This window comes from Dama dama, chromosome 5 (genome assembly GCF_033118175.1).
Source record: "Dama dama isolate Ldn47 chromosome 5, ASM3311817v1, whole genome shotgun sequence".
NCBI lineage: Eukaryota > Metazoa > Chordata > Mammalia > Artiodactyla > Cervidae > Dama > Dama dama.
The window spans coordinates 90,071,856-90,097,083 of NC_083685.1; the positions used below are offsets into that span (position 1 = coordinate 90,071,856).

The 25,228-nt window shown below is 51.5% G+C and overlaps 2 protein-coding genes across 2 annotated transcripts in view; one reads left to right on the top strand and one right to left on the bottom strand.

Moving 5' to 3' along the window:
- Positions 1 to 23,884, top strand: SARM1 (sterile alpha and TIR motif containing 1). The gene is made up of 9 exons (XM_061142897.1): positions 1 to 827; positions 6,490 to 7,108; positions 9,717 to 9,929; positions 10,239 to 10,330; positions 10,416 to 10,651; positions 13,138 to 13,240; positions 13,316 to 13,505; positions 18,652 to 18,773; positions 18,862 to 23,884. Exons 1-9 carry the CDS (start codon positions 358 to 360, stop codon positions 19,001 to 19,003), a joined length of 2,187 nt encoding a protein of 728 aa, XP_060998880.1. The 5' UTR covers positions 1 to 357; the 3' UTR covers positions 19,004 to 23,884.
- The window catches only part of SLC46A1 (solute carrier family 46 member 1), a 7,631-nt gene continuing 3,792 nt past the window's right edge, over positions 21,390 to 25,228 (bottom strand). The window contains exons 4-5 of the mRNA XM_061142898.1: positions 23,501 to 23,657; positions 21,390 to 22,973 (exon numbers count right to left, since the gene is read on the bottom strand). Coding sequence (XP_060998881.1) covers positions 22,916 to 22,973; positions 23,501 to 23,657 — 215 coding nt within the window. The 3' untranslated portion in view covers positions 21,390 to 22,915. The remainder of the gene's footprint in view (positions 22,974 to 23,500; positions 23,658 to 25,228) is intronic.

Below are 25,228 nucleotides of genomic sequence, written 5' to 3' on the forward strand. Positions count from 1 at the left end.
CTGCAGAGCATCTCAGCGAACCTAGCAGGAACTGGAGCCACTCTTTGTTCTAGTTGCTGCCTCCTAAACCCTCCCGCGCCTGGGTCCAACTTCCTAGCCTTTCCCGCTCTCTCCTCCCGCCTGTCCCCGACAGCTGGGCCCTGTGTCCCCCACCCCAACCTCTTCGTCCCAGGTCCTGCGCTCACCCTTTCCCCAAACTTCTGTTCGGAGCCCTTGCCTGGTCACCTTCTCTCCACCCTCCCTCCTGCATCGTCTTCCCCCCGGCTCCGCTCTCGCGTCCTCCTTTTCCCAAGCTCTGGGTCGCTCCGCCCGGCCCCGCCCCTCCAGGCAGGGGATGTCCCCCGCAGCCCCGCGCCCATGGTCCTGACGCTGCTGCTCTCCGCCTACAAGCTCTGCCGTTTTTTCGCCATGTCGGGCCCACGGCCGGATGCCGAGCGGCTAGTGGTGCCGGGGCCGGACGCGGGTGGCGGCGCGAGCCAATGGTGGGTGGCGGGCGGCCGCAGGCCCCGCGAGTTATCGCCGGGGACAAGCACCGAGGTGCAGGGCGCCCTGGAGCGCGCACTGCCCGAGCTGCAGCAGGCGCTGTCGGCGCTGAAGCAGGCAGGCAGCATGCGGGCCTTGGGAGCCGGCCTAACCGAAGTTTTCCAGCTTGTCGAGGAGGCCTGGCTGCTACCGGCCATGGGCCGCGAAGTAGCTCAAGGCCTGTGCGACGCTATCCGCCTGGACGGTGGCCTGGACCTGCTGCTACGCCTGCTCCAGGCGCCAGAGCTGGAGACGCGCGTGCAGGCTGCCCGCCTGCTGGAGCAGATCCTGGTGGCCGAGAACCGGTGAGGGGGCCGGGCTGGGGCGGAGGGCGCCGCGGGATGTGGGGTCACCTGGGTCTCCAGTGCCTCGCACTGTCCCTTTCCTGCCTCACCTCACAAATCCTTACATTATATCCCTGTTGAGAACCAGCGTGTCCATTTTACAGATGAAGAAACTGAGTCTTGGAAGAGTTTAATGACTTGTACAACAGTCACAGAGGGAAATAATGGTGCAGTCAGCATTCACTCCCAGAGCTGGTGGGGTGAGAAATGAGACAGGGAGAGGAGGAGTGGAGTGGTAGGTCGTGAATCTGTCCCTGGTTCTGAGGATGTAGGTGGGATCCTCTGAACCCACAGCCCTTCTCCCCTTGGACTGGATATCCTTCTGTGTTACCTTCACTCTGCGGTACCATCTCCCTACAACTAAGAGAGGAGGAGGACACATTGCTCAGAAAACAGGAGCGGGGAATACCTTTCCTCTCTTCCCAGGCCGAAATGAGTGCTAACCTAAGGTTACTTGCTGCCTTCATGTCACCCCTAATCCACTTCCTGCTTTCTCCCTTTTCATTTTGTTTCATATCACAGGGGCAGACATGATCTCATGCTCTGCCTGCTAATGGGGAACAGGAGGTTTTCAGTTGGGATGATGGGTGGGGGGAAGGGGAACTGAAGTGTGGAGCTAGGCAGCTACATCTTCCCCACATGAACCAAAATATAGCAGATGGGGTCCAACTGAAGCCTGGTGGCCCCTCTTTACTGTCTCTCGGAATCTCTCCTGGAATATGAGGATCCCTGACCCACTTTCTCTCCCGTCTCATGCTGGAGCAGACTAGACTTTCACACTCCAGTCTCACACTGAATTCTCAGACCCCTCAGGTTTAGAAGGGTTTTGGACGAGTCACTGTCCGTTTATGAAGCTCTCACAAGTGTGATGGACATGGATAACGGGCATTTTCAAAAAGTAAAGATAGCCTTGTGGCTGGTGGAAATGATACAACTGTCGAAAATGCATGAATAAAGCCGTTTACGTTGGGAGACCAAGTTAGGGTTGTTCAGTATGTCATTAATCTTCCTGATGGAGATGGGCTGTGAATGTGCAGGGCTAGCAGATGGACAGGCGCTCACTGGATGTGATAGGCCAGGGCCCAAGGGTGTGTCCTGTATGTGGGATGGGGCAGCTCTAACCTGAACTCTTAGAGAAAGGGTGCAACAGCCAACACCCTAAGAAAAGGAGGGCTGCAAGATGCAAATAGCACTGTTTTTCAAAGTTGAAAACAATCTTCACCTGGTTCGGAATTACTGAAAGAGGAGTCACGCTAACCAGTGTCTCTGGTTCCAAGAAATAACATGCCAGTTGGCATCACTTCAGGACCAAGGACAGAACCCAGTGAGCCAGGTCCTGATCAAAATCCTCACAAAGGAAGGCAGAATTTCCCCACCCCTACTTAGAGAGGAGGCTGGAAGGGCAAGAAGGGAAGGAGTGTGGTGACACATTGAGAATTTGTGTGTATGAAATCTTTTCCCTCCTCCACCAACCAGGTTCTTCCATCTGTGTGTCCACTCCTTTTGCCATTCTCTTTGCTGCAGCTCTCTTCTCCCCAGGGTGCTGTGACACTTACTGCCTGGGGGCTTAGGGCACAGCTTCATTGACCCTGAAATACCAGGAGAAGCTTGACAGGGTAAGGCGCTCTGAGCCTGGTCCCACCACACTCTCACTGCTAGTCCTCCAAAGTCGCAACCTGGCGACTTCCCTAGTGGTCCAGCGGTTAAGAATCCACCTGGCAATTCAGGGCATGCAGGTTTGATCCCTGGTCCGAGAACTAAGATCCCACATGCCTCAGAGCTACTGGATCCCCTGTCCCGCATGCTGCAACTAAAACCTGACACAGCCAAATAAATAAATGAATATTTAAAAATAAATAAATAAAATCACAGCCTGCCCCCTTCAGAAGACCATAATGAGGCAAGTGACTTTTCCAAGAATGCACAGTGAATGAGAGGAGGGGATGGGTTTTAAAAAAGAAAGAAGGTGGGGGGGGGGGGGAAACTATTGCATTTAAATTCGAATGCCAAGTACAAAAAAGGTACGCACTTAAACATTCTGTCTATGAAGGCCCCTTCCCTGGAGGCAAATTGGAGAAATGAGTTTCTTGTGTGTCTTTGCTGAGAGAATCTGTACACATACAAGCACTTGCATATGTGTGTATATTATCAATATATACACAGGCTTGTCTGTGTGTATATGGGTACAGTTTACCCCTCCTTTGGAGTTGTGATTTGAACCCAGACTTACAGCCTCTCAGGCTACAGAAGAATTGGGAATTGAGTGAATAATTCTCACAACAAGCACAGAGTTCAACTCTATAAAGATGCCAAGTGCATAGAGAAAGATGAGGGCTGAGGTTCAAGAAATGAAAACTTAGGAGTTCTCTAGTGGCCTAGTGGTTAGGATCCCGGGCTTTCATTGCCATGACCCGAGTGCAGTCCCTGGTTGGGGAGCTGAGAGCTTGCAAGCTGCATGACAAAAAAAGAGAAAACAGCATTATTACAAATTCAATAAAGACTTTAAAAATGGTCCTCATCAAAAAGTAAAATAAAGTTCTTATAGAATTCCTTATAGAAGAAATAAATAAATAAATAAATAAATAAAGTTCTCTCTCTGAATTGCTGTTTTTCAACTTGCCCTTCCCTTCACTGAGCCGCAGGAATGAGGGTGTTGTTGGATTAGATGATTTCTTAAGCAGTTCCTGGTTCTGATAAACTTGGAGTGTATGTAGTCAGATTGTTTCGGAAGCACAAAGTGCCGATGAAGGATCTTGAGCCCTGAAGACAAACAGATGTGAACTCAAATCCCAGCCGTGCCTCCCCCCAACTGTGTAACCCTGGGCATGCCATGTAACGTCTCTGAGCTTTGGCTTTCTCATTGGTTAAAGGAACAACTATAGTGCTGACTGCCCGAGGGGATGATTGGAACCCATCTGTTCCTTTGGGCTGCAGAGAAGCTCAGTGATCAGATCAGCAAAGCTGTCCTGGCCTCAGGCCATGTTCTGGGCTCCGCTGGGCCCTGCAGTGGACACAGTCACAAGCACTGTGGTCACCGTGATGCTCCCTGGCAAGGGCTCGGTGGCCGGTGGGGCATGTAAGTCCTTGAGGGGCATCACTGGTGGAAGTCAGGAAGACAGGACACTTTCACCTCGGCTTGGAATGTGGCAACTCTCCTGCCTGCTCTCCTGGCCTCCAAGCTCTCTCCCTTTGACTGTCCTCCCCACAACAGCCAGAACGAGTTTCCTAAAATCCATGCGTTACCAGGTCACTCCCCTTCCCGAAGCCTTTCAGTGGCTCCCCATTTGCTGTCAAAATGAAGCTCAGGGGCTTCCCTGGTGGTCTAGTGGTTAAGAATCTGCCTTGCAATGCAGGGGACACCGGTTCGATCCCTGGTCTGGGAAGATCCCATATGCCTTGGGGCAACTGAATCCCAGTACCACCTGGAGCTCTGCAACAAGAGAAGCCACCACAGCAAGAAGTCCTTACACCACAACTAGAAAGTAGATCCCGCTTGTCACGCTAGAGAAAAAGCCTGTGCGCAGCAAAAAAAAAAAAAAAAAAAAAAAAAAACAACAAAAAAAACCCAACACAATCTAAAATACAAATAAATAAATAAATGAACAAAAACTTTTTTAGAAAGATGAAGTCCGAACGTTTTGAGCTGGCTCAAAAGACCCCCAGAACTCACTCTTCCCTTGAAACTTCCAACTCAACCACTTGAAGTAATTTCTGCTTTTTGTCCCTTTCATGGGTATAAAGTGACAGCAGCCGTTTTAATGTTTATTTCTCTGATTACTAATGAATTAGAGCATCTCTTTATTTGCTTGTTAATGTTCTGAATTTCCTTTTGTAAACTGCCCAGTCATATCTCTCACTCCTTTTCTCCTGGATTTACTGCATTTTGCATGTTGATTTGAATATTTATTTATATATCCTTTCTACATGTGAATCCCTTGTTGATTTTATATCTTTCCTTGTTGGTTTTAGACATTGCAAATATCTCTGACCTTCTTTCTCTTCCTGGAATATGCCATGCTCATCAGGCTTTGGGGCTTTTGTTCTTGCTGTTCTCTCTGCTTCTTATGTTTTTCTTCCAGATACATGCAAGCAGGGGTCTCTGGACATTTAACTCTCAGATGTCACCTCCTCAGACATATACCTCTGCCCAGGCACTCTCCATTACGTCACCTGGTTTTGCTATCATTTTGATCAGATAACTGTTATTCTGTTCACACATTGTTTACTTTACCATTTGTCTCCATATTAGCTGTGCATAAACTCCAGTCTCTCTTTGTCACTGTTTAACTTCAGCCCCACAATGCAGTGCCTGGCACACGTAAGTCCTCAATAAATGATCTGTTAAATGAATAAATAAAATACACTCCAGTCACAGAGCAGAGTGAAGAGAAATTAGAAGGCAAGTCCAAGAATAGGGTATTTCAAGTGATATAGGGTATTTCAAATGATAAAAAGTTAACATTTATAGAGTCTTTTCCATGAGTCAGGCACTGTGCCAAGAACTTTACATGGATTATTACATTGGTCTCATAATAATCCTAGGGGTAGGAATTGTTTCTGTCTTGTTAATGAGATGAGGATAAGAATAAAGAAAGGTACACAAGGTCCCACAACTAGTATATGATAGAGAAGTTACCAGGACCCAGGGATCTGCTCTAGAGCTAGAATTTTAAAAACTATTTTATTTAGTTTTTTGGCTCAGCTGGGTCTTAGTTGCAGAATGCAGGCTCTTCAGTCTTCCTTGCAGCATGTGGAATCTTTAGTCTTGGCATGTTAACTCTTAGTTGCAGCAAGTGGGATCCAGGTCCCTGACCAGGATCGAACCCCAGCCCCCTGCATTGGAAGTGCAGAGTCTTAGCCACTGGACCACCACAGAAGTCCCTAGAGCTAGAATTCTTAAACCACCCCACATACTGCTATTCCAGGAAAGTGTGTCCTGGAGGAAATGGATGTGACCAGGATGCATGCAAGCATGCAATGCTTACCGATGCATGTAAGCATTCAGTCATGTCTGACTCTTTGTGACCCTATGGACTGTAGCTGGCCAGGCTCCTCTATCCATGGGATTCTCCAGGCAAGAATACTGGAGTGGGTTACCATGCCCTCCTCTAGGGGATCAAACCAACCCAGGGGTTGAACCTGAGTCTCTATCGTCTCCTGCATTGGCAGGCAGGTTCTTTACCACTAGCGCCACCTGGAAAGCCCGTGGCCAGGATGGAGTATCCTTACAATCAGAGAAGTCTGGTTCTCCCTGGTGGCTCAGTAGGTGAAGAATCCACCTGCAGTGCGGGAGACCTAGGTTGGGACGATCCTCTGGAGGAGGGCATGGCAAGCCACTCCAGTATTCTTGCCTGGAGAATCCCCATGGACATGGACAGAGGAGCCTGGTGGGCTGCAGTCCATGGGGTCGCAAAGAGTCAGACACAACTGAGCGACTAAGCACACAGCACCAGAGCAGGAAGTGAGGGAGGTGAGAGAGGCAGGGAGGACCAGACTCACGTCCTATTTGACACTATAGTGAGGCCCAGAGCGGATAACTGACGAGGCTGTGACCCCCATGAGGTTAAGACAAGCACCCCAGGCAGCGGCAACTCCACGTCTCCCTCCTGTTTTCTCTCCGCAGGGACCGCGTGGCGCGCATCGGACTGGGCGTGATCCTGAACCTGGCAAAGGAGCGTGAGCCGGTGGAGCTGGCGCGCAGCGTGGCCGGCATCTTAGAGCACATGTTCAAGCACTCGGAGGAGACGTGCCAGAAGCTGGTGACAGCCGGCGGCCTGGACGCGGTGCTGTATTGGTGCCGCCGCACGGACCAGGCGCTGCTCCGCCACTGCGCGCTGGCGCTGGCCAACTGCGCGCTGCACGGGGGCCAGGCGGCGCAGCGGCGCATGGTGGAGAAGCGTGCCGCCGAGTGGCTCTTCCCGCTCGCCTTCTCCAAGGAGGACGAGCTGCTTCGCCTGCACGCCTGCCTGGCCGTGGCCGTGCTGGCCACCAACAAGGAGGTGGAGCGCGAGGTGGAGCGCTCCGGCACGCTGGACCTCGTGGAGCCGCTCGTGGCCTCGCTGGACCCCGGGCGCTTTGCCCGCTGCATGGTGGACGCCAGTGACACCAGCCAGGGCCGCGCCCCCGACGACCTGCAGCGTCTGGTGCCGCTGCTCGACTCTTCGCGCTTGGAGGCACAGTGCATCGGGGCTTTCTATCTCTGTGCGGAGGCAGCCATCAAGAGTCTGCAGGGCAAGACCAAGGTGGGTGCGGGTGTAGGGTGGAGTAGGGATGGGGGTTAGACAGAATCTGGGAAGGCTTCCTGGAAGAAATGACATTAAACTGGGACTTGAAGTATACATAAGGGTTAGGTGAGAAAGGAGAAAGATTAGAGACTAGTCGTTGTGGCCTTGAAGGCGAGACCAAGGTTTTACACGGAGGACGCCAGTGTTCGACAAAGACCTTCCTGACAGCTGCAAGGAGTTGGTGTTGCCAAGGCAGAGGCTGGAGCCCAGGGGGTCAGATAGGAGGCCATGGCAGGAGGCAGTTGGAATGGTGGAGGTCCGGGGCATGATAGCAGAGGCAGAGAGAGCAGACAGATTCCAGAGGTACTGAAGAGATAGAATTAAGACTTGTTGGGTCGCTGGGTGAAGAAGAAGGATCTGAGGATGGCTCCTGGCTTTGGACATAGCCTACCCAGTGGGTGATGGCACCTGGTACTGAAATAAGGTGAACTCAGTGAGACAGGTTGGGGGTAGGCAGAAAGTGAATTCACTGGGACACCTGGAGTTTGAAGTGCCTCAGAAATGACCAGCTGGGGCACTCCAGTGGGCCATTTTGTCATTTGGCTCTGGAGTTTAGGAAGGAGATGAAGTATAGAGACACAGTTTTGGGGCAGGACATCTGTGTGTCAGCTAGATAACTCCACCTGAGTCCCAAGGGGTTCCCAGTCTCAGGGCCTGATCCATAGCCTTTGCCCTCTGCTTTAACTTGCTGTGTGCCCTTGAGTACCTAGCTTCCCCTCTCTGGGCCTTTTTAAAATTTTTGGCTAAAACTCATGGCAAGCAGCACTTCCCTGACCAGGGATTTAACCTGTGTCCCTGTAGTGGAAGACTGGAGTCTTAACCACTTGACTGCAGTGAAGTCTTGGGCCTTTATATGTCTATTTTTGTCCTCTGGAAAATTGAAGGAGTAGACCACAGCAGCTGTTTTTACCCTGGATGTTAGACTACTAATAGTTAAATTATCAAAAGTTTTTAGGATTTGTTTTTTAAATATGATAGAAGGTAAAGAGTCTGCCTGCAATGCAGGAGACCCAGGTTTGATCCCTGGGTCAGGAAGATCCCCTGGAGAAGGAAATGGCAACCCACTCCAGTATTATTGCCTGGAAAATCCCGTGGTTGGAGGAGCCTGGCAGGCTACAGTCCATTGGGTCGCAAAGAGTTGGACATGACTGAGCGACTTTTACTTTCACATAACATCACTATTCTTCCTTTGTATGCCTCTGGAGGTTTGGGGGGTTAGTGACCCCTGGTGCACAGAGAATGGTGCACATTGCATGGACAGACCCTGTCTGTATGACCATAGTCATCTGGGGCTGGACAGGGGACATCAGAGGAATGTGTCTCACTGGTGATTGTCACCCATTTTGTGTGTTCCCATAGATCCAGAAGAAACCATTGTGTTAGGGGTCTCTGAGGCCTTTCCCAAGGTCTGGTGTTGTAGGAGCTTCTGATTCTCCTCTCTGCACCCCAGAGAGGGGCCATGGGAGGACTGGTGTTACAAAGCAGGCTATTCTGCTTTGGGAGGAGGGATTTAAAGGGAAGCACAGAGTGAGGACCCTAAGGAGTGGGTCTGGGCGGAAGCTACGACCACCAATTCTGGTACCTCTTTCCCAGCAAGGCCAAGTGAGAACCGTCTAATAAAGACACAGTGAGTCCTCTGCAGTGTGCCAGTCTGGGGACTCTAAGGGTGATTAAGACATGACCTCAGCTTCCAGTCCAGTGGAAGTTGCACTGTCAGTTAACAACAATGGCTTTCAGAGTGTGGCACAAGGCCTAATTGGAGGTATGGGCCCAGCTGTGACGGAATCAAAGCAGGCTACATGGCGGAGGTGCCAACCAATTTGGATCCAATAGATGAGTAGAATTCCCACAAGCAGGCTGGTAAAACTACGGGTCTGGAAATAGCACAGCTGAGGCCCAGAGGAGGGAAAGGCTCCATGGGTGGGTGGTTTGGTGAAAGGGGATGAGGGATTGGTGCGCGGGGGCTGCACCATGCTCAAGCTGGCAGCCATACTGAGATCTAGACTTTATCCCAGGGCAGCAGAAGTTGTAGAGGGGAGACCTGAGAGGGACCTGGTGAATAGCTGAGGGAGCTTCAGGAGGGGGAATCCACAATACTTGGTGATTTATTGGATGAAGTCAGGGCAAGGGGAGACAGTGTGGTTTCAGTGGGGAGAGGAGATGAGGGGATCACCTGATGAGAACAGCTGACTCATTGGAAAAGTCCCTGATGCTGGGAAAGACTGAGAGCAGGAGAGTAGGGCATCAGAGGATGAGGTGGCTGGATGGCATCATTGATGCAATGGACACGAACTTGGGCAAACTTCGGGAGATGGTGGGGGACAGGGACACCTGGCGTGCTGCAGTCCATGGGGTCGCAGAGAGTCAGACATGACTGGGCGACTGAACACAACACCAACAGGAGGGGGAATCCACAAGTCTCAGTGATTTATTCGGTGAAGGCAGGGCAAGGGGAGGCAGTGTGGTTACAGCGGGGAGAAGAGGTGAGGGGAGGGACCAGGCGTGTTAGGGCGGCTGGTGGGTGATTTGGTTGGTCCAAGACATCCTCTCCCCACACTTTCCCCAGGTATTCAGCGACATAGGTGCCATCCAGAGCCTGAAACGCCTCGTCTCCTACTCCACTAATGGCACCACGTCGGCGCTGGCCAAGCGCGCGCTGCGCCTGCTGGGCGAGGAGGTGCCGCGGCGCATCCTGCCCAGCGTGCCCAGCTGGAAGGAAGCCGAGGTCCAGACCTGGCTGCAGCAGATCGGCTTCTCCCAGTACTGCGAGAATTTCCGGGTAGAGCCGCACGGGGTCGCCCGCCGGCAGTCGGAGCAACCGCATCCCGGAGGGCCGCGTGGCCTCTAGGGGCGCCCTGCATTTACAGGCGACAGCACCCCATCCCGGCACCGCTCGCCGAGGCACCCGGGGTGGCCTTCTGGGGGTGGGGATCCTGTACTCAGCCATTTTCGGGGTCTTACGGTTCTCATCTGGGTCCCGTCCGCCTCCCTCAGCGCCATCTCCGTTCCCTCCCCTTGATCTTGTGCTGGGTGGGGTCCACAGGCTGAGGAGGGGGGAGTCTCACCTCACGTCTGACCCCTCCTCCAGGAGCAGCAGGTAGATGGAGACCTGCTTCTGCGGCTCACCGACGAGGAACTCCAGACCGACCTGGGCATGAAGTCGGGCATCACCCGCAAGAGGTACGGAGCCTCCAGACCGCTGGTTGTTAACGCCCCCTTCGCTCCCTAGTCAAGACCTCAGCATCCTCTCCTCCCTTGGGTGCAGGTTCCTCCGGGAGCTCACGGAGCTCAAGACCTTCGCCAACTACGCTACGTGCGACCGCAGCAACCTGGCTGACTGGCTGGGCAGCCTGGACCCGCGCTTCCGCCAGTACACCTACGGCCTGGTCAGCTGCGGCCTGGACCGCTCCCTACTGCACCGCGTGTCCGAGCAGCAGCTCCTGGAGGACTGTGGCGTCCACCTGGGCGTGCACCGCGCCCGCATCCTCACGGCCGCCAGAGGTGAGCCTGCCCACCGGGGCCCCCACCCCTGCCCCCGCTCAGGCCCCAGCGCCAGCCCTGGAGGGACGAGGGGAGATGCACCATGGGGACGTGGAGCCTCACTGCGGATTGATTGAGCACGTAGACTGTGCCACGCGGGCTCTGAGGACGCAAAGATGAGTACATCGCACTACGGCTTCCCTGGTGGCTCAGGGGGTAAAGGATATACCTGCAACATAGGAGACCGGGGTTTGATCCCTGAGTCGGGAAGATCCCCTGGAGAAGGGACTGGCTACCCACTCCAGTATTCTTGCCTGGAGAATTCCATGGCCAGAGGAGCCTGGTGGGCTACAGTCCACAGGGGTTGCAAAGAATGGACTCAGCTGAGTGGCTAACAGGCACTTTGCCCTCAAGAGGTTCCCAGTCTGAGCAGTTATGTTTCTCATAGCCCCAAACTGGAAACAACCTAAATGACCATCACTGGTGGCATTTGCACACAAAGGAAATTGAGACAGCAATGGAAATAAAAACTCCACCCACAGTGTGTACAAATCTCGTAAACATAATCAACACAAGCTTGACACAAGAAGTATACCGTGTGACTTTTCTACTCTAAAATTTATAGTATTAAGAGCTGACTGGGTGATAAAAATTTTTTAAATGCAAGTGAGTGATTACTGCAAAAAAAAAAAAATAAGTTCCCAGTCTGAGGTGGGTAGGAGGATGGGAGGAAGGCAGATCTATAAACAAGCACATGAGGGCAGCAGGTAGCATGTCCAGGACTCCAATGGAAGCCTAGAGGAAGCACCACCTACCCTGTGCACCCAGGCCTGGGCTGTGGAGAGGAGGGGTGGCCTGCTCAGGTCTTGCAGGCTGTATTGGGGGTGGGAGAGGGGATGGTGGTAGCAGGAAGAGTGGTCCAGGTGGAGGGAACAGTGTGAGCAAGTGTGGAGGTAAGACAGCCTGGGGGCCGCATACAGGGGATGCGGGTGGGAAGACAAGGGGCTTATCCTATTAGCCGACAGCTTACAAAGTGTGGGTGCTTCAGGGAGGTCAGGGTGAATTCTAGGGTTCTAGCAGCCATCTTGATTTGTTTATTTATTTTATTTAATTTACTAGTCTACTATATAGCTAATGTTTATCAACAATTGCTATAGACCAGGTCCTGATTAAGTTTTTTAAATTTTATTTTTGGCTGTGCTGGGTCTTCCCTGCTGCCCGTGGACTTTCTCTAGTTTAGTTGCGGTGAGCCGGGCTAGTCATCGCGGTGCTCAGGTTTCTTATCATGGTGGTTTCTCTTGTTGCCGAGCACAGGCACTCGTGTGCAGGCTTCGGTAGTTGCAGCACACAGGCTCGGTAGTTGTGTCTCAAGGCGCAAGGGCTTAGTTGCTCCGAGTCATGGGGAATCTTCCCAGAATAGGCATCGAATCCATGTTCCCTGCATTGGCAGGCAGATTCTTCTTCACTGCGCCACCAAGGAAGCCCCTGATTAAGTTTTAAATAGATACTATTCCGTCTCTACATCCATTTTGTGCAGTGGGTGTTAATTTTTTCCTAAGTCAGCTTTCAAAACGTTTATTTTTAAAGAATAAAAGAGGTATACTTTAAAAGTGTCTGATTTGAAGTTTCGAATGCCTACCCCTGTGTAACCACTATCAGAAATAAAGATAAAGAACATTTCCATCATGGGTGTTAATTTTACAGATGATGAAACTAAGATTTAAATACATTTTCTAAGGTTATCAGAGTCATTAAATGACAACTGGGGTTTCAATCTCTGTCTTACTAACTCATAAACAGACAACATTGTGAGTGTTGTCTGACTAGTATAAGAAGATGGATCTTACCATTCATCCATTCATTCACTAAGTATGCACTAAGCTCGCACAGGGGACAGGGACTGGGCTTTGGCTCCATTCTTTTGCTTGAACCAAAGCAGATTAATTTCTATCATTTTTACATTGCAGCTCCCAATACATCCCTGAGATTTAATTTTTTAAAAACAAGAGGGTGCTTCAGCAAAAATAGCTTACAAACACCTTCTGTAGGGAGTAGGAACTCGTGCACGGTTTTTAAGTGGGGAGAGTGACGCACTTGGAGTTGGATTATTTATTTACTTATTCATTTTTGGCTGGACTGGGTCTTCACTGCTGCGTGGGCTTTCTCTAGTTGCGGTGAGCAGGGCTATTCTTCATTGCAGTGTGCGGGCTTCTCTTTGCAGCGGTTTCTCTTGTTCCAGAGCACAGGCTCAGTAGTTGTGGCTCTCAAGGCTCAGCTGCCCTGCAGCATCTGGGATCTTCCTGGACCAGGAATTGAACCTGTGTCCCCTGCATCAGTCAACAGTTTCTTAACCATTGGACCACCAGGGAAGCCCTCTCTGACTATTTTGGGAGCAAGCCATTCTGCCTGGGCTGGGCTGAGAGGGCTAGGTGTGCAGGGGCTGATGTACCTCGTGGTGAATGATGGGGAAGGCCCACCGTCACCAAGCCATCTCTTGTCTGCTTCAGAAATGCTACATTCCCCGCTGCCCTGCACCGGCGGTAAGCCCAGCGGGGACGCTCCAGACGTCTTCATCAGCTACCGGCGGAACACGGGCTCCCAGCTGGCCAGGTGAGGGGGGCGGGCCGGCAGGCAGCCTGGGGCCTTAGGGGGAGGTCTCAGCAGTGACACTGGACCTCCTGGCAGCCTCCTGAAGGTGCACCTGCAGTTGCATGGCCTCAGTGTCTTCATCGATGTGGAGAAGCTAGAAGCAGGCAAGTTCGAGGACAAGCTCATCCAGAGTATCATGGGCGCCCGCAACTTTGTGCTGGTTTTGTCGGCTGGGGCGCTAGACAAGTGCATGCAAGACCACGACTGCAAGGACTGGGTGCACAAGGTAAGTGCTGGCCTCGGTGGCCCCAGCATTGGCCTGTGGCCCAGGGCGCAGGTTTCCCTTTCAGCCTTTGTTTTATATTTTATTTTATTTTTATATGTTTCTGCTATCGTCAGTGTTTTTTTTTTTTTTTAATTGGAGGATAATTGCTTTACAATATTGTGTTGGTTTCTGCTGTACAACATGAATCGGTCTTAGTTATATATATATATGTCACCTCCCTCTTGAGTTTCCCACCCATCCCACCCCTCTAGGTCATCACAGAGCGCCAGGCTGGGGTCTCTGTGTTATATAGCAGCTTCCCACTAGTGATGTATTCTCTTTCTTGTCTGCATATGTCAGCAACTTTCATGGCCCAGCTGGAAGTCAGGAGCCACCACTGTGACTGTATTAGGACTGTAGCAACTTACTTAGCTCTCCAAGCCCCAGTCTTCTCACCTACAAAATGGGGATAACTTACCTGTCCTGTTCACCTCATAGAACTCTTGTGAGGGTCAGAGAGGGATCAACATGCTCTGAAAAATAACCTCTGTGAGGGGAGGGAGGCAAGAAAGCATAGTGATAGGCACAGTGGAAAAGTTAAGAATGCAAAGCTGTGAGTTTAATCCTGGCTCTGGCTTTGGGCAAGTTACTTAATTCCTATGAGTTTCATGTTTATTACTGGAAAGTGGGATAATTATAGTACCTGCCTCCCTCGGGTAGTGTTATACGGATTAAAAGAGCTGAAATATGTGAAGTGCCTAGCAGAATGCCTGGCACGTAATTGCTGTATAATGGCAGCAATTATTATTGTTAATATAATTATTGTGAGTACTACTACTGTGTAATTCCCCATTGTATCCTGAGTGTGTAACACATAGTAAAGCTTGTTGAGTACTTGTAGAATGGATGGATGATGGATGGATGGGTATCACATCTGTAGATTATTAATCATTACTCATTAGTCAGCAGAAACTGGGACCAGGGCTAAGGGAAGCAGTAGTCATATGGATAGAGGCCTTGTCTTAAAGCAGCGAAGGAGACAGAATATGCCCAGAATGACTAGATCATATATAAATTGGTGTCAGGGTATAGTCAGGTAGGTGAAATTCTTACTTGCTATAAGAACATGAAGAACAGAAAAAGCATCAAGGGCTGGAAAAATCAGGGGAGACTTCATGGAAGAAGCAGAACTTGAGAAGTGTCTAAAGATTTTATGTCAGTGGAAGAGAAAGCATCACAGGCAGGGAAACAATGTAAGCAAAAAACAAAGGGAGGGATGAGAAAAGTGCCAAAAACCTACATGATTACTGGTATTGCCTTCTCATTTTACGGATAAAGAAACTGAGGCTCAGAGAAGTAGAATAATTTTTCCCATGACCACACTGCTGGGGCAGAAATCAGAATTGGGCTTTGAACTCTTGTTTCTCTGACTCCAAAGCCCATGCACTTTCTTCAGATGCAGCTTTGTCCTATGACTCAGATCTGAGGGGTGGATTCAGCTGACACCAGAATGACTATCTGCATCTCTTCCCAACTCCAGGATATAGGGGGAGCTGAACACTGGGTTTGATTTGGGGAGGGGATTCTGGGTCAGAGAGACACCCTGGAGAATCATGGCTTAGAGTAGGTGGCAGGCAGCCTTCTGAGAGAAAAAGAGGAGCATTGTGAGCTCTATGACAGCACAAACCTTGCCTTGTTCATGATGCATGCCTGATGCCTAAAACCATGCATGGGACAAAGTAGGCTCTTGCAGACTTTATAGAATAATTGAGTCAATGATCAAACATGATTCTGAAGAAGCTGAGATGAGCGGGAGAATGGACTTCCTCCATGAAGTGTCCCCTTGATGCTTTTTCTGTTCTCCATGTTCTTATAGCAAGTAAGAATTTTACCCGCCTGACTTTACACTGACACCAATTTATATATGATCTAGTCATTCTGGGCATATTCTTGTCTCCTTGGCTGCTTTAGGACAAGGCCTCTATCCATATCTATTAAGTTTACTAGGTCAGAAGACTCAACTCAGTTTTCATTCTTAGCTGGCTGTAAGATCTTGAGCAAGTCATCTCTTGGCCAGCCTCTGTATCTGTGCAGTGACCACAGATCCCTGTCTTTGCTTCTGTTTAATTCTTGATGAAACAAATGTCTGAAGATTCCCCAATAAATTGCTGCAGGGCCAGAATTCACCCAGGTGATCAGCATAGAGGCAGACAGCTTGGCTGAAATAGCCTTGGACTTGGAATCAGAATGCTTGAGTCTGGGCCCCCCTGGGCTCACATGTGTGTGACTTGGGAGCAAGTCCCTGCGCTGGGCTTCCTTCTTCTCAGTTGTAAAATGGAGAGGTTCCCCAGAAGTCAATCAGGGTTGAAGTTACACAGATTCCTTCCCCAGGAAGGCTCTGTTCCATAAGGGTGCTTGATATCCCTCACTGTTCCAGCCGACTGCAAGGAGAGGGGAGCAGGCAGGTGGTGGGAGCCTTCGCCTTGGACCAGTCCCAAAGGTTCCATCATCCCTCCTTGGTTGTTTTTAGTGCTTAATTGCTTCTGGTTTTGAAACTGCTTTCCCCGAAGCCACATTTATAGTGGGTAATCAATATGAAAAACCACAAGTGAACGGCACTCAAAAAGTCCAATCTCTGGGGTTTCCCCTTGAAAGGAAAAAACACTCAATAAGCACTTACCCGAGCACCCATTAATAGCAATATCCTCAGAACAACCTGGTGAGGTAAGTTTTATTATCCCCACTTTACAGAGGAGGAAATAATAACACTTGTTATTTATTAAGCACACACTGCATGCTAACTGCTAGTCTAACACTTGCTGTGGGATAGCAGTTATTCCTCCCAACAACCCTACAAGATAGGAACTATCATTACCCCTATTTTAGAAATTAGAAAACAAGATTTGAGAGCCTGTTGTTTTTGCCTCACACAACAGAGCCTGTGTCAGAGAACCCAGATGTGAACACAGATCTGATGATTCAAGAGTGGAACCCCCAAATGCTGTACTATTATATTCATTCATTCAGCCCCTCGGCTGTTAAGTATTTAGCAAAGGCAGGCTGTGGGCAGGGCTTTGTGAAAGATCGGGAGATACAAGGGGACTGAAACCTGGACATGGTCCCCGCCTTTATGTCTGGTAGAAAAGACAGCCGCCTCTATGTCTGGTGGAGAAGATATTAAGTAAATTTCTCACTTGCGAATTTAAATCTCCAACTGTAGCAAGTGCTACAGAGCCTATGAGAGCCTGTAAGAGGAGCATCTGATCTGGTCAGGAAGTGAGGGAAGACTTCTCTAAGAAAGCTGATTGAGCCAAATCAGAAACATGAGTTGGTATTAGCTAGGTGAGAGGGCGGGGAAGAATGTTCTAGACAGAGAAAGAAGCACGTGCGAAAAGGCCCTGTGCAGGGAGGGAGGATGGCAAATCTAAGAGGCTGCGAGGTCTGTGTGGCTGAGGGGACAGAGCAGAGTGGAGTTTGAGGAGTGAGTTGCAGACAACCTCACAGAACCTTGAACCCTATTCTAAGAGCCACGTGAAGTCGTGAATTCAAAGTAGGGGTGACATGATAAGATTTGCACTTTGCAAAGAGCTGCCAGGTGAAGGGGCAACCTGGAGGATGAATGAGAGGAGGCAAGAATGGATGAGAAGAGACCTGGTGGGGGTTGATGGTAATAAAGAGTTGGAGTAGGGCAGTGGTGGAGGTGGAGGTGGAGGAAAATGAGGGGATTTGAGAAATAAGTAAGGACTACAACTGGCAGGGCTCAGGACGGATCAGTTTGGATGCAGGGGGTGGGATGTGCTCCTTGATACTAAATTTGTTTGGGATTTTTTTCCCATACCAACAACTAGTTCTCCACTCCACCACACAGCTGACTGTCCCACAGTTCAATTCAGTTCTGACGCTCACTACCCACCTAGAACGAGCGTCAGACTCCATGGCTACACATTCAGGGGGTTCCCATGACCACCCCTCTCAGGTTCAATAATTTGCTAGAATGACGTGCACGAATGCACACTAAGTCGCTTCAGTGGTGTCTGACTCTTTGCAACCCCATGGACTGTAGCCTGTCTGGCTCCTCTGTCCATGGGATTCTCCAGGCAAGAATACTAGAGTGGGTTGCCATGCCCTCCTCCAGGGGATCCTTCAGACCCAGGGATCAGACCCTCATCTCTTATGTCTCCTGCATTGGCAGGAGGGTTCTTTACCATTAGTGTGACCTGGGATGATGTGCAGAATTCAGGAAAGAACTATTACTGGCTTATTATTAATATAAAAGATACAATTCAGGAACATTTAAATGCAAGAGATGCACAGGGTAAGTGGGGGGTGGGGGAGTTGGGAGTGTGGGCAGAGGAAGCATAGAGTTTCCATGCCCTTCCATGCCCTCTCCAAGCCCCCCTCTCTGCACCTAGATGTATTCACCAACCTACCTAGTCAGTCCTTAAGGGTTTTATGGAGGTTTCATTATGTAGGCACGATTGAGTCACAAGTGACATCTCAATCCAGCCCCTCTTCTCTGGAGCTCTGGCGGGCAGAGGAGCTGAGGCTGAAAGTTCCAACCTTCTAATCACAGTTTCCTCTTCCTGGCCACTCCCCCCATCCTGAAGCTATCTAGGCACAGATCCCCATCCCCAGGTCATCTGAGAGGGCTTTAGGAGCTCTGTGCCAATATATATATGCATATATATATATGTGTGTATATATATATATATATATATATTTGGTGTTGTTTAGTCATTAAGTCATGTCCAACTCTTTTGCAACCCCATGGACTGTAGCCCACCAGGCTTCTGGGTCCATGGGATTTCCCAAGTAAGAATACTGGAGTGGGTTGCCATTTCCTTCTCTAGGAGATCTTCCCAACCCGAGGATTGAGCCCGTGTCTCTTGCATTTGCAGGCAGATTCTTTACCACTGAGCCATCTAGGAAGCCCATCTATTAATATGTATTTACACACACACATACATATATAGATATATCCATACATATATCTATATGTGTGTGTTTATTTATTATACCATAGGGGGTAAGGGAGAAGTCAAGGTGGACTTCAGGGCCAGCATCCAACCCTGGGCTCAACCTTGGGCTACTGGCCCTCCCAGTGCCTGCCTGGCCCCAGGGTCCCCAGATGGGTCCCCAGTGTCATCTTCTTCTCTTCTTTCTCTAGGAGATCGTGACTGCTTTGAGCTGCGGCAAGAACATCGTGCCTGTCATTGACGGCTTCGAGTGGCCAGAGCCCCAAGCCCTGCCGGAGGACATGCAGGCTGTGCTCACCTTCAATGGCATCAAGTGAGGAGGGGGCAGGGCGGGTTACACAGGCCCCCGGCCGCAGCGCCCTCTGCCCAGCCCTCTGACCCAGCTGCCTGTGTACCCACAGGTGGTCCCACGAGTACCAGGAGGCCACCATTGAGAAGATCATCCGCTTCCTGCAGGGCCGCTCCTCCCGGGACTCGTCTGCTGGCTCAGACACCAGTTTGGAGGGCACTGCACCCCCTGGGCCCCATCTAACCAGCCCCTAGCTCCCATTTCCATCATGACTCCCATTTCCATCATCCTCCCCACCCCAGTGGAACAGCCCCTCAAACTGGCCTCCCTGGGCTGAGACAGCCTGGGCTCTTCTCAGGAAATGGCTCTCTAACTCCCCTGCCCTCATGGTCCACCTCAAACCCAGTGTCCTCAGTATCTGCAAAGGGAAGGGAAGCCAGGCGTTGGGGGTGCTAAAACTTCCCCCAGGCCCTTGCCCTCAGTTCCTGTCTTGAGTCTGGAAGAGTCACTGCTCAGCTGAGGAGGTTCTGGAGGAGGAGGGTTTGCTGTGTGTTAACCGTTCCTGCCCTGCCAACAGCCAGCTTGAGTAGAGTGAAGGTAGGCAAAGTCCGGCAGGGCTTGGTGGCATGGCCACCCCTCTCCGCCAAGCAAGGGCTTGGGCCTGGGAGCCAACCAGGGATGAGGGGCCAGCCATGGTCGCCACCTGCGCCTGGCCCCCGTGCTCACCACTTCCTACCACCCTGTGGCCTTGCCTCGTAACCACTCAGGGCCCTTAGCTAGCCTGACCTGGTCCCAGGTCCCCTCCCAGCCTTCCTGACGTGCAGCCTCCTTTGCCACATCTGGGGTCAGGGTGACGGCGAGCCGGCCCTCACACTGGCTGGTCGGCAGCTGTGGCCTGTGCTCACGGGTGCGGTGGGAGCTCCTGCTTGGGCCTGAGCAGGGGAGGCTGCAACTCAGAGGGCAGCTAGTCAACCTATTATGCCTTGGTGCTGTGTGCCAGGCCTCTGCCTAGCCTGGCTCAGCTCCCCATCCATCCAAGGCTGCTCACCACCCACTGACTCAGGGAGGTGGAGCGAGGCGGCCCCTGGGGCAGCAGCAGTAGCCTGGGCAGAACCTGTAACTCCCCCCGGTGTGAACCCACTGCCCACCCCCCACCCCCGAGAGGAGGGACAGAGGCCGATGAGGAGAGGCAAGATCCTGAAAAGGGGGAAGGGGTGCATCTGAATCACCGGGGGGTTTTGTTAAAATTCCATTCAGGACACCTGGGGTGGGGTGCATTCCTCATGAACTCCCAGGTGGGCTAAAGCTGGTGATCAAGGAATGACATTCAGTACCTTAGGCAGCCAGGCTCCAAGGCCTCACACATGTCAGTCATTTCCCTGACACTTCACCCCCTGGCCTCTAATCACCAGAGCAACCGTACCTGGTATCATCTCCTTCTGACAGAGAAGGAACTGAATGATGCGCCCAGTGTCCCAAGTCTCCAGAGACAGCCCCAGGATGTAGACCGGGCCTCCTGGAGCCCTGTCCACGGCTGGGGGCACTGCTCTCTTGAGAATTATCCAGGAGGCTGCACCCCGGGCAGGATTGTTGCTCTACAGAACCGCCGGCTTCCCTCTTGCCCCCAGTACTCTAGCCATGGGGGACAGGCTTTCACAACAGACGGCTGACCCAGAGACTATAAAGAAATAACCGAGGAGAACTGTCCCTCGGCCCCTTTCTCTGCTGGGGTGGAGAGCATCTCCTGCCAATAAATGCAGGCTCCAGCTAATAGGCTCAGCGGGCACCGGCCCAGCCCCTCCCCTCCCAGGGGCAGTGGGTTCATACCTGGCTCGGCTCCCAGAGCTGCCTCCCACAGATGCAAGCCAGGCCCCTCCAGGCTGGGGACTCCTTCCTTCCACCCCACTCCCTGCCAGACACACTAGCCAGTCCTCTGAGTGCCCTTGACCCTTTCTCCTTCATGCTTCATGAATTCCCACCAGCGTTAGGCCCTGGACAGGACAGTACCGAGGCAGGCCGGATGCTGCCCCCAAGAGCAGAGGCAGTAACAATATAATGTGATGAGTCTCCTCCAGAGGCCTTGTCTTCTTGTTCCCCATCAGTCCCACTCCCTCCAGAGGTCCCTCACGGGCAGTACTCAGAGAGGTTGCCCAGCACACCCTCCACTGCTGCCAGCCTCCTCTCTCTCTGGGGAATCAGAACCCAGCCTCCAGGCCCTGCTGGAGCAGCTGAAATAAAAATCCTCGCTCTGCCAGGCCAGTGCATTCAGGGGCCTGCCTCCCTCGCCATAACGAACCACTGCCCCGATCGCAGCCAGGGCGGGCACCATGGCCCTCACCGTCCACCTAGGCCTGGCCTCACAGAGCCTCTCCTGAGACAGAGGGCTGAGAAACAGCCTTCCCCCACCCCCAGCCTGCTCTGACATTGCTTTGAAGGATCAGAGAGTTTTCTGCTTAGATGGGCTGTAACTGCTGCCCCCACTATGGGGCTGAGTCAGCCTCACCCCACCCCACCCCTCTCCGAGACCACGACCTTGCTCATGACCAAGAAACACTCAAAAGTCCAGCTCCAACTCATTCAGCCTTCCCTGGGCTCCACGAATAGAGGCATTCCATTTTAGAATGTATGAGGTAGGAAGGATCTAAGAACAATATTTATTCTAGTGTTTCCTAACTTGTCTGAACCATGACCAAACAATTGGGGGTGTCGCTGAGCGAGCCCTTCACAGAAGGCCACACCCGAGTCAGAGGCAGTACCTGGAGTAGATCCCAGGCCTGAGGTCAATCCAGAGCCTTTTTGCACCGCTGGGCCAGGAGAGGGGCCTCTCCTCACCTGATCTCACGACAGGGGATAGAGACACGGGACTCTGGTAACAGGCCACAATTGACCTTGGTTTGCCTTGGGCCACCCCCATTTTACCTGCATGATTTCTAGCCAGGAAACGAATGAGGGCAGAAATACCAGCAGGGGGGATGCCCTGTGGCCAGTTCTGTTTTGAAGAGTCAGGTGTTAATCTGATTTGCTTGGGGGCTTATGGGCCTCATCAAAGCCAGCCTTAAGACCCAATCTGATTCTGCCTTTCAACTTCAGGCTTCCCTAACGCCCTAGAGATGGGCCCCGCATTCTCTGGGACTTGGGCCTCCTGTACCATAGAGGGAGGCTGGACCTATCTCCACCTGGAGATCTCCACCTGGTGACCTACAGGTGCTCAAGGGAGGGTGTCGGCACATGGCCATGCTGAAATGCCTAGAGATGGGGGGTGTTACAGAAAGCTGAGTGGTTAACAAAAATTGATTCCATTTGGGCTGGCTGTAGCCAGGAAGATCGGGACAGGTGCCTTCAGGGAGTGGATCTCTGACCCTGAGGAATAAGCAGCCAGGGCTCTGCCCAGAGCTTCCCCACTGGCCTGATGCAAATATGCCAGCGCTTTGCCTCCCAGAAGCTCAGAAGACAATGGGCAGTCAGATGAGGAATGAGCCAGCTGTGCCCGGTGCCAATCTCATGGCAACTCTGGGGGCTCCTGTCCTTTCCAGCAGCTGCTGCTGCCTGGTCTATGGTGGGCAAACTGGGAAAACAAGGCCCCATAGCCTAATGCTGTGGGGGAGCCAGGAAGTTCATTTCAGGGCGATTATACTGACTTATGATGATTGGCACTGCTAAGCCCAGCAGATTAATTGCCACCCAGGGACAGCAGCATTCTCCCTCCAGGGGACACCAAGTCCCTCCCACAACCCTCCCTCCCCCAAAGGTACCATATTCATCACTAAGGACTGATAAATTGAATACTCCGACTGCCCAGTTTGGGTTGGAAGCAGAGGTGCCAGCCCTCAGGCTTCAACTGGTCCCTCCGTCAGGACCTCTCCCCTCCCCTGGAGGGTTCTTCTGTGTGATTCATGGCCTAAAGGGTAAACAGATCCCTGTTCCAAATAGGGGCTCCCCCACCCCCTGCCCTGAGTGGGGGACAATTCGAGATCTGGGAGTCCTAGGCTGGCACAGCTGTGGATGAGGCAGGGGCCTTGTTCCAGGTTGACCATCCTGTCCAAGGTGAACACAGCCCTTTGGGGCGATCTGCTGCTATGCTAAGGGCTGGGATCCAGATGCAGCTCCTTCCAGTTGGTCAGCGCTCATGTTGCTCCTCTTGCCCCCTGTCCTCGGGTCCAGGCAGATCAGGGGCTCTGGGAAAACTCCTGGAATTCAGGGCAATGATTATCCCTTTCCAGTATCCTGTGAGAGACCAAAGAGAGAGTTCAGACTTAACATGGGGGGGACCCTCAACTCCTGGAGGAGTGACATGGGCTTTATTGGGTGGGCTGATCCAGGTAACCCCCACCCACTTCCCCGCAAGCTAAGAGGTGGAAGACAAGACAGAGGGCTTGGGGGAAGAAAAGCAAGTGGGTCAGGTGGGCATGGGGCCCAGCCACAGCTATCCCAGGAAGCTCTCCAGGCTTCCCTTTAGTGCATTTCTGCCACGGTTGTTGCATCTGTAAAATGGGAACAGAGAGGGGTGAGGGGAACTGGGTAGGAGAACACAGCCCTGCCAAGCAGCACTGTGAGCGTGTCCCTTCCCCTGCTGGCCTCTGCCTTGCCCCTGGAGAACCACTCCCAGAGAATCAGGCAGCGGTCTGCAAGGGGAGAGAGAGGCACCCACAGGGGGAGAGCTCCAGGAACGAGGAGGTCGGGAGGAGGAGGAGGAAGAGGAGCCCTTTAGGTAAACGGCTCCGTTCTGACCGTGAGTCACAGCCCTGTATTACCCCATCAGGATGGCCGGGATGAAGAGCAGTCCAGCTCCCAGGAGGAAGGGGAAGCCCTTCATAAGGTTCAGGGTGGCTGGGTAGAGCGAGTTGAAGATGCCGGAGGCCATCAGCATGGCCAAGCCATTCACACAGGCCAGAGCAGAAAAGAGAGCGCCTGTGAAGAAATAAATACCACATAGCAATTTGAAAGACCTAAATGCAAATTCTGGCACTACTGCCTAACAGCTGTGTGATCTGGGGCAAGCCACTTCACCTAAGTCTGACCTTTCTCACCTATAAACCCTACATCATGTGTTGTGTGTGATAAGGCTTCAGTGAGGTCATACGTGGAGAGCACCTGTGCTATAAAACAAACGGCTGTTATTAAATCTATTACAAGGACGTGTGATGCCTTCTCGAAGAAGTTTGATAAAGCCTGATAAAATCATGTGGGGTTTATCCCCTTTGGAATCATCTCCTGTTTAGGATAAATTTCTGGGTTAATTCTCAGTTTCAACACTTATTAGCTGTGTGATCACTGAATAAGTCATTTATCTTTCTGGGTTTCTGTCCCCCTTCTGTTCAACAAGGACATTACCTTTCATGGATTGTTAGGAATGCTGGTAACATTATATACACAGGTAAAGCACCTATGCCAGGGCCTGCCCTCCTACAGGCAGTCAGTTAGCAAAGGCTGTTCTTTTCTCCTGTTCCTCTTGGCATCTCTGGGCACAGTGAAAGAGCTAGAAAAAGACTTATTGAGTGAATGAATGGAAACAACAGAATGGTTGTGAATGAATGGTTCTGGAGACAACAGAACCCATGGTGGGATATATGACATGAAAATCTCTGCCATCACCAGAACCTCTTTCCAGAGTAGAAGGGAAAAAGAGGGTAAGCCAGATGTTTTCTGACTGCGATCTAAAGACCCAGTGACCCGAGAAACTAGTCTTTATAGTTATGCCAACAGAACATGAATTCTGCAAAGTAAGCTCAACCCTGGGCTTCCCTGGTGAGTCGGATGGTAAAGAACCTACCCGCAGCATGGGAGACTCGGGTTCGATTCTTGGGTCAGGAAGGTTCCCGGGGAGAAGGGAATGGCAACCCACTCCAGTACTGTTGCCTGGAGAGTTTCAAGGGCAAAGGAGCCTGGTGGGCTACGGTCCAGGGGGTCGCATGCAACTGAGTCAGATATAACTGAGTGATTAACACTTTCATTTCACTCTTGCTTTGAAGCTCAACCTAACAGAAGTTGAGATTAAACTATCAGACTGTCAGAGCTCGAAGGGCCTGCAGATGTCACCAAGAGCAATTCATGTGTGTTACAGATGAGGAAACAGGCCCAGAGAGGGAAAGGGACCTACCCAAGATCACACAGCCAGTGTGAAAGAGCCAGGACTAAAAACCCAGATCCCAAGCCCTGGTGCTCTTAAAAACACACCTGGGTGTGCAACCTAGGCCCACCACTTACTGAGTGATCTTAGGTGAATCAGTTTAACACTCTGGGCCTTTGTTTCATCTGCCACGCAGAAACAATGAAACCTAAGTCACCAAGTTGTTTTGTTTCCTTTGAGCTTGGACACTGTGACCCCAGGGAAGCAGGGGCCTGTGGCATCGTCATGTCCATTTTGCAGATGGAAAAGCTGAATTCTGGAAAGGGTAAATCCTCTGCTGGTCTTAAAAACATAAGCCCAGCAAAAGATCATAATCACATGCAGCTGACTGCAAATTCCGACTATGATTTGG

Bases quoted from the DNA above. Each gene is read 5' to 3' on its own strand.
- SARM1 (XM_061142897.1), top strand. From the start codon at position 358: ATGGTCCTGACGCTGCTGCTCTCCGCCTACAAGCTCTGCCGTTTTTTC. The intron at 828-6,489 runs GTGAGGGGGCCG...TTCTCTCCGCAG, and splicing joins ATCCTGGTGGCCGAGAACCG to GGACCGCGTGGCGCGCATCG. The intron at 7,109-9,716 runs GTGGGTGCGGGT...CACTTTCCCCAG, and splicing joins GTCTGCAGGGCAAGACCAAG to GTATTCAGCGACATAGGTGC.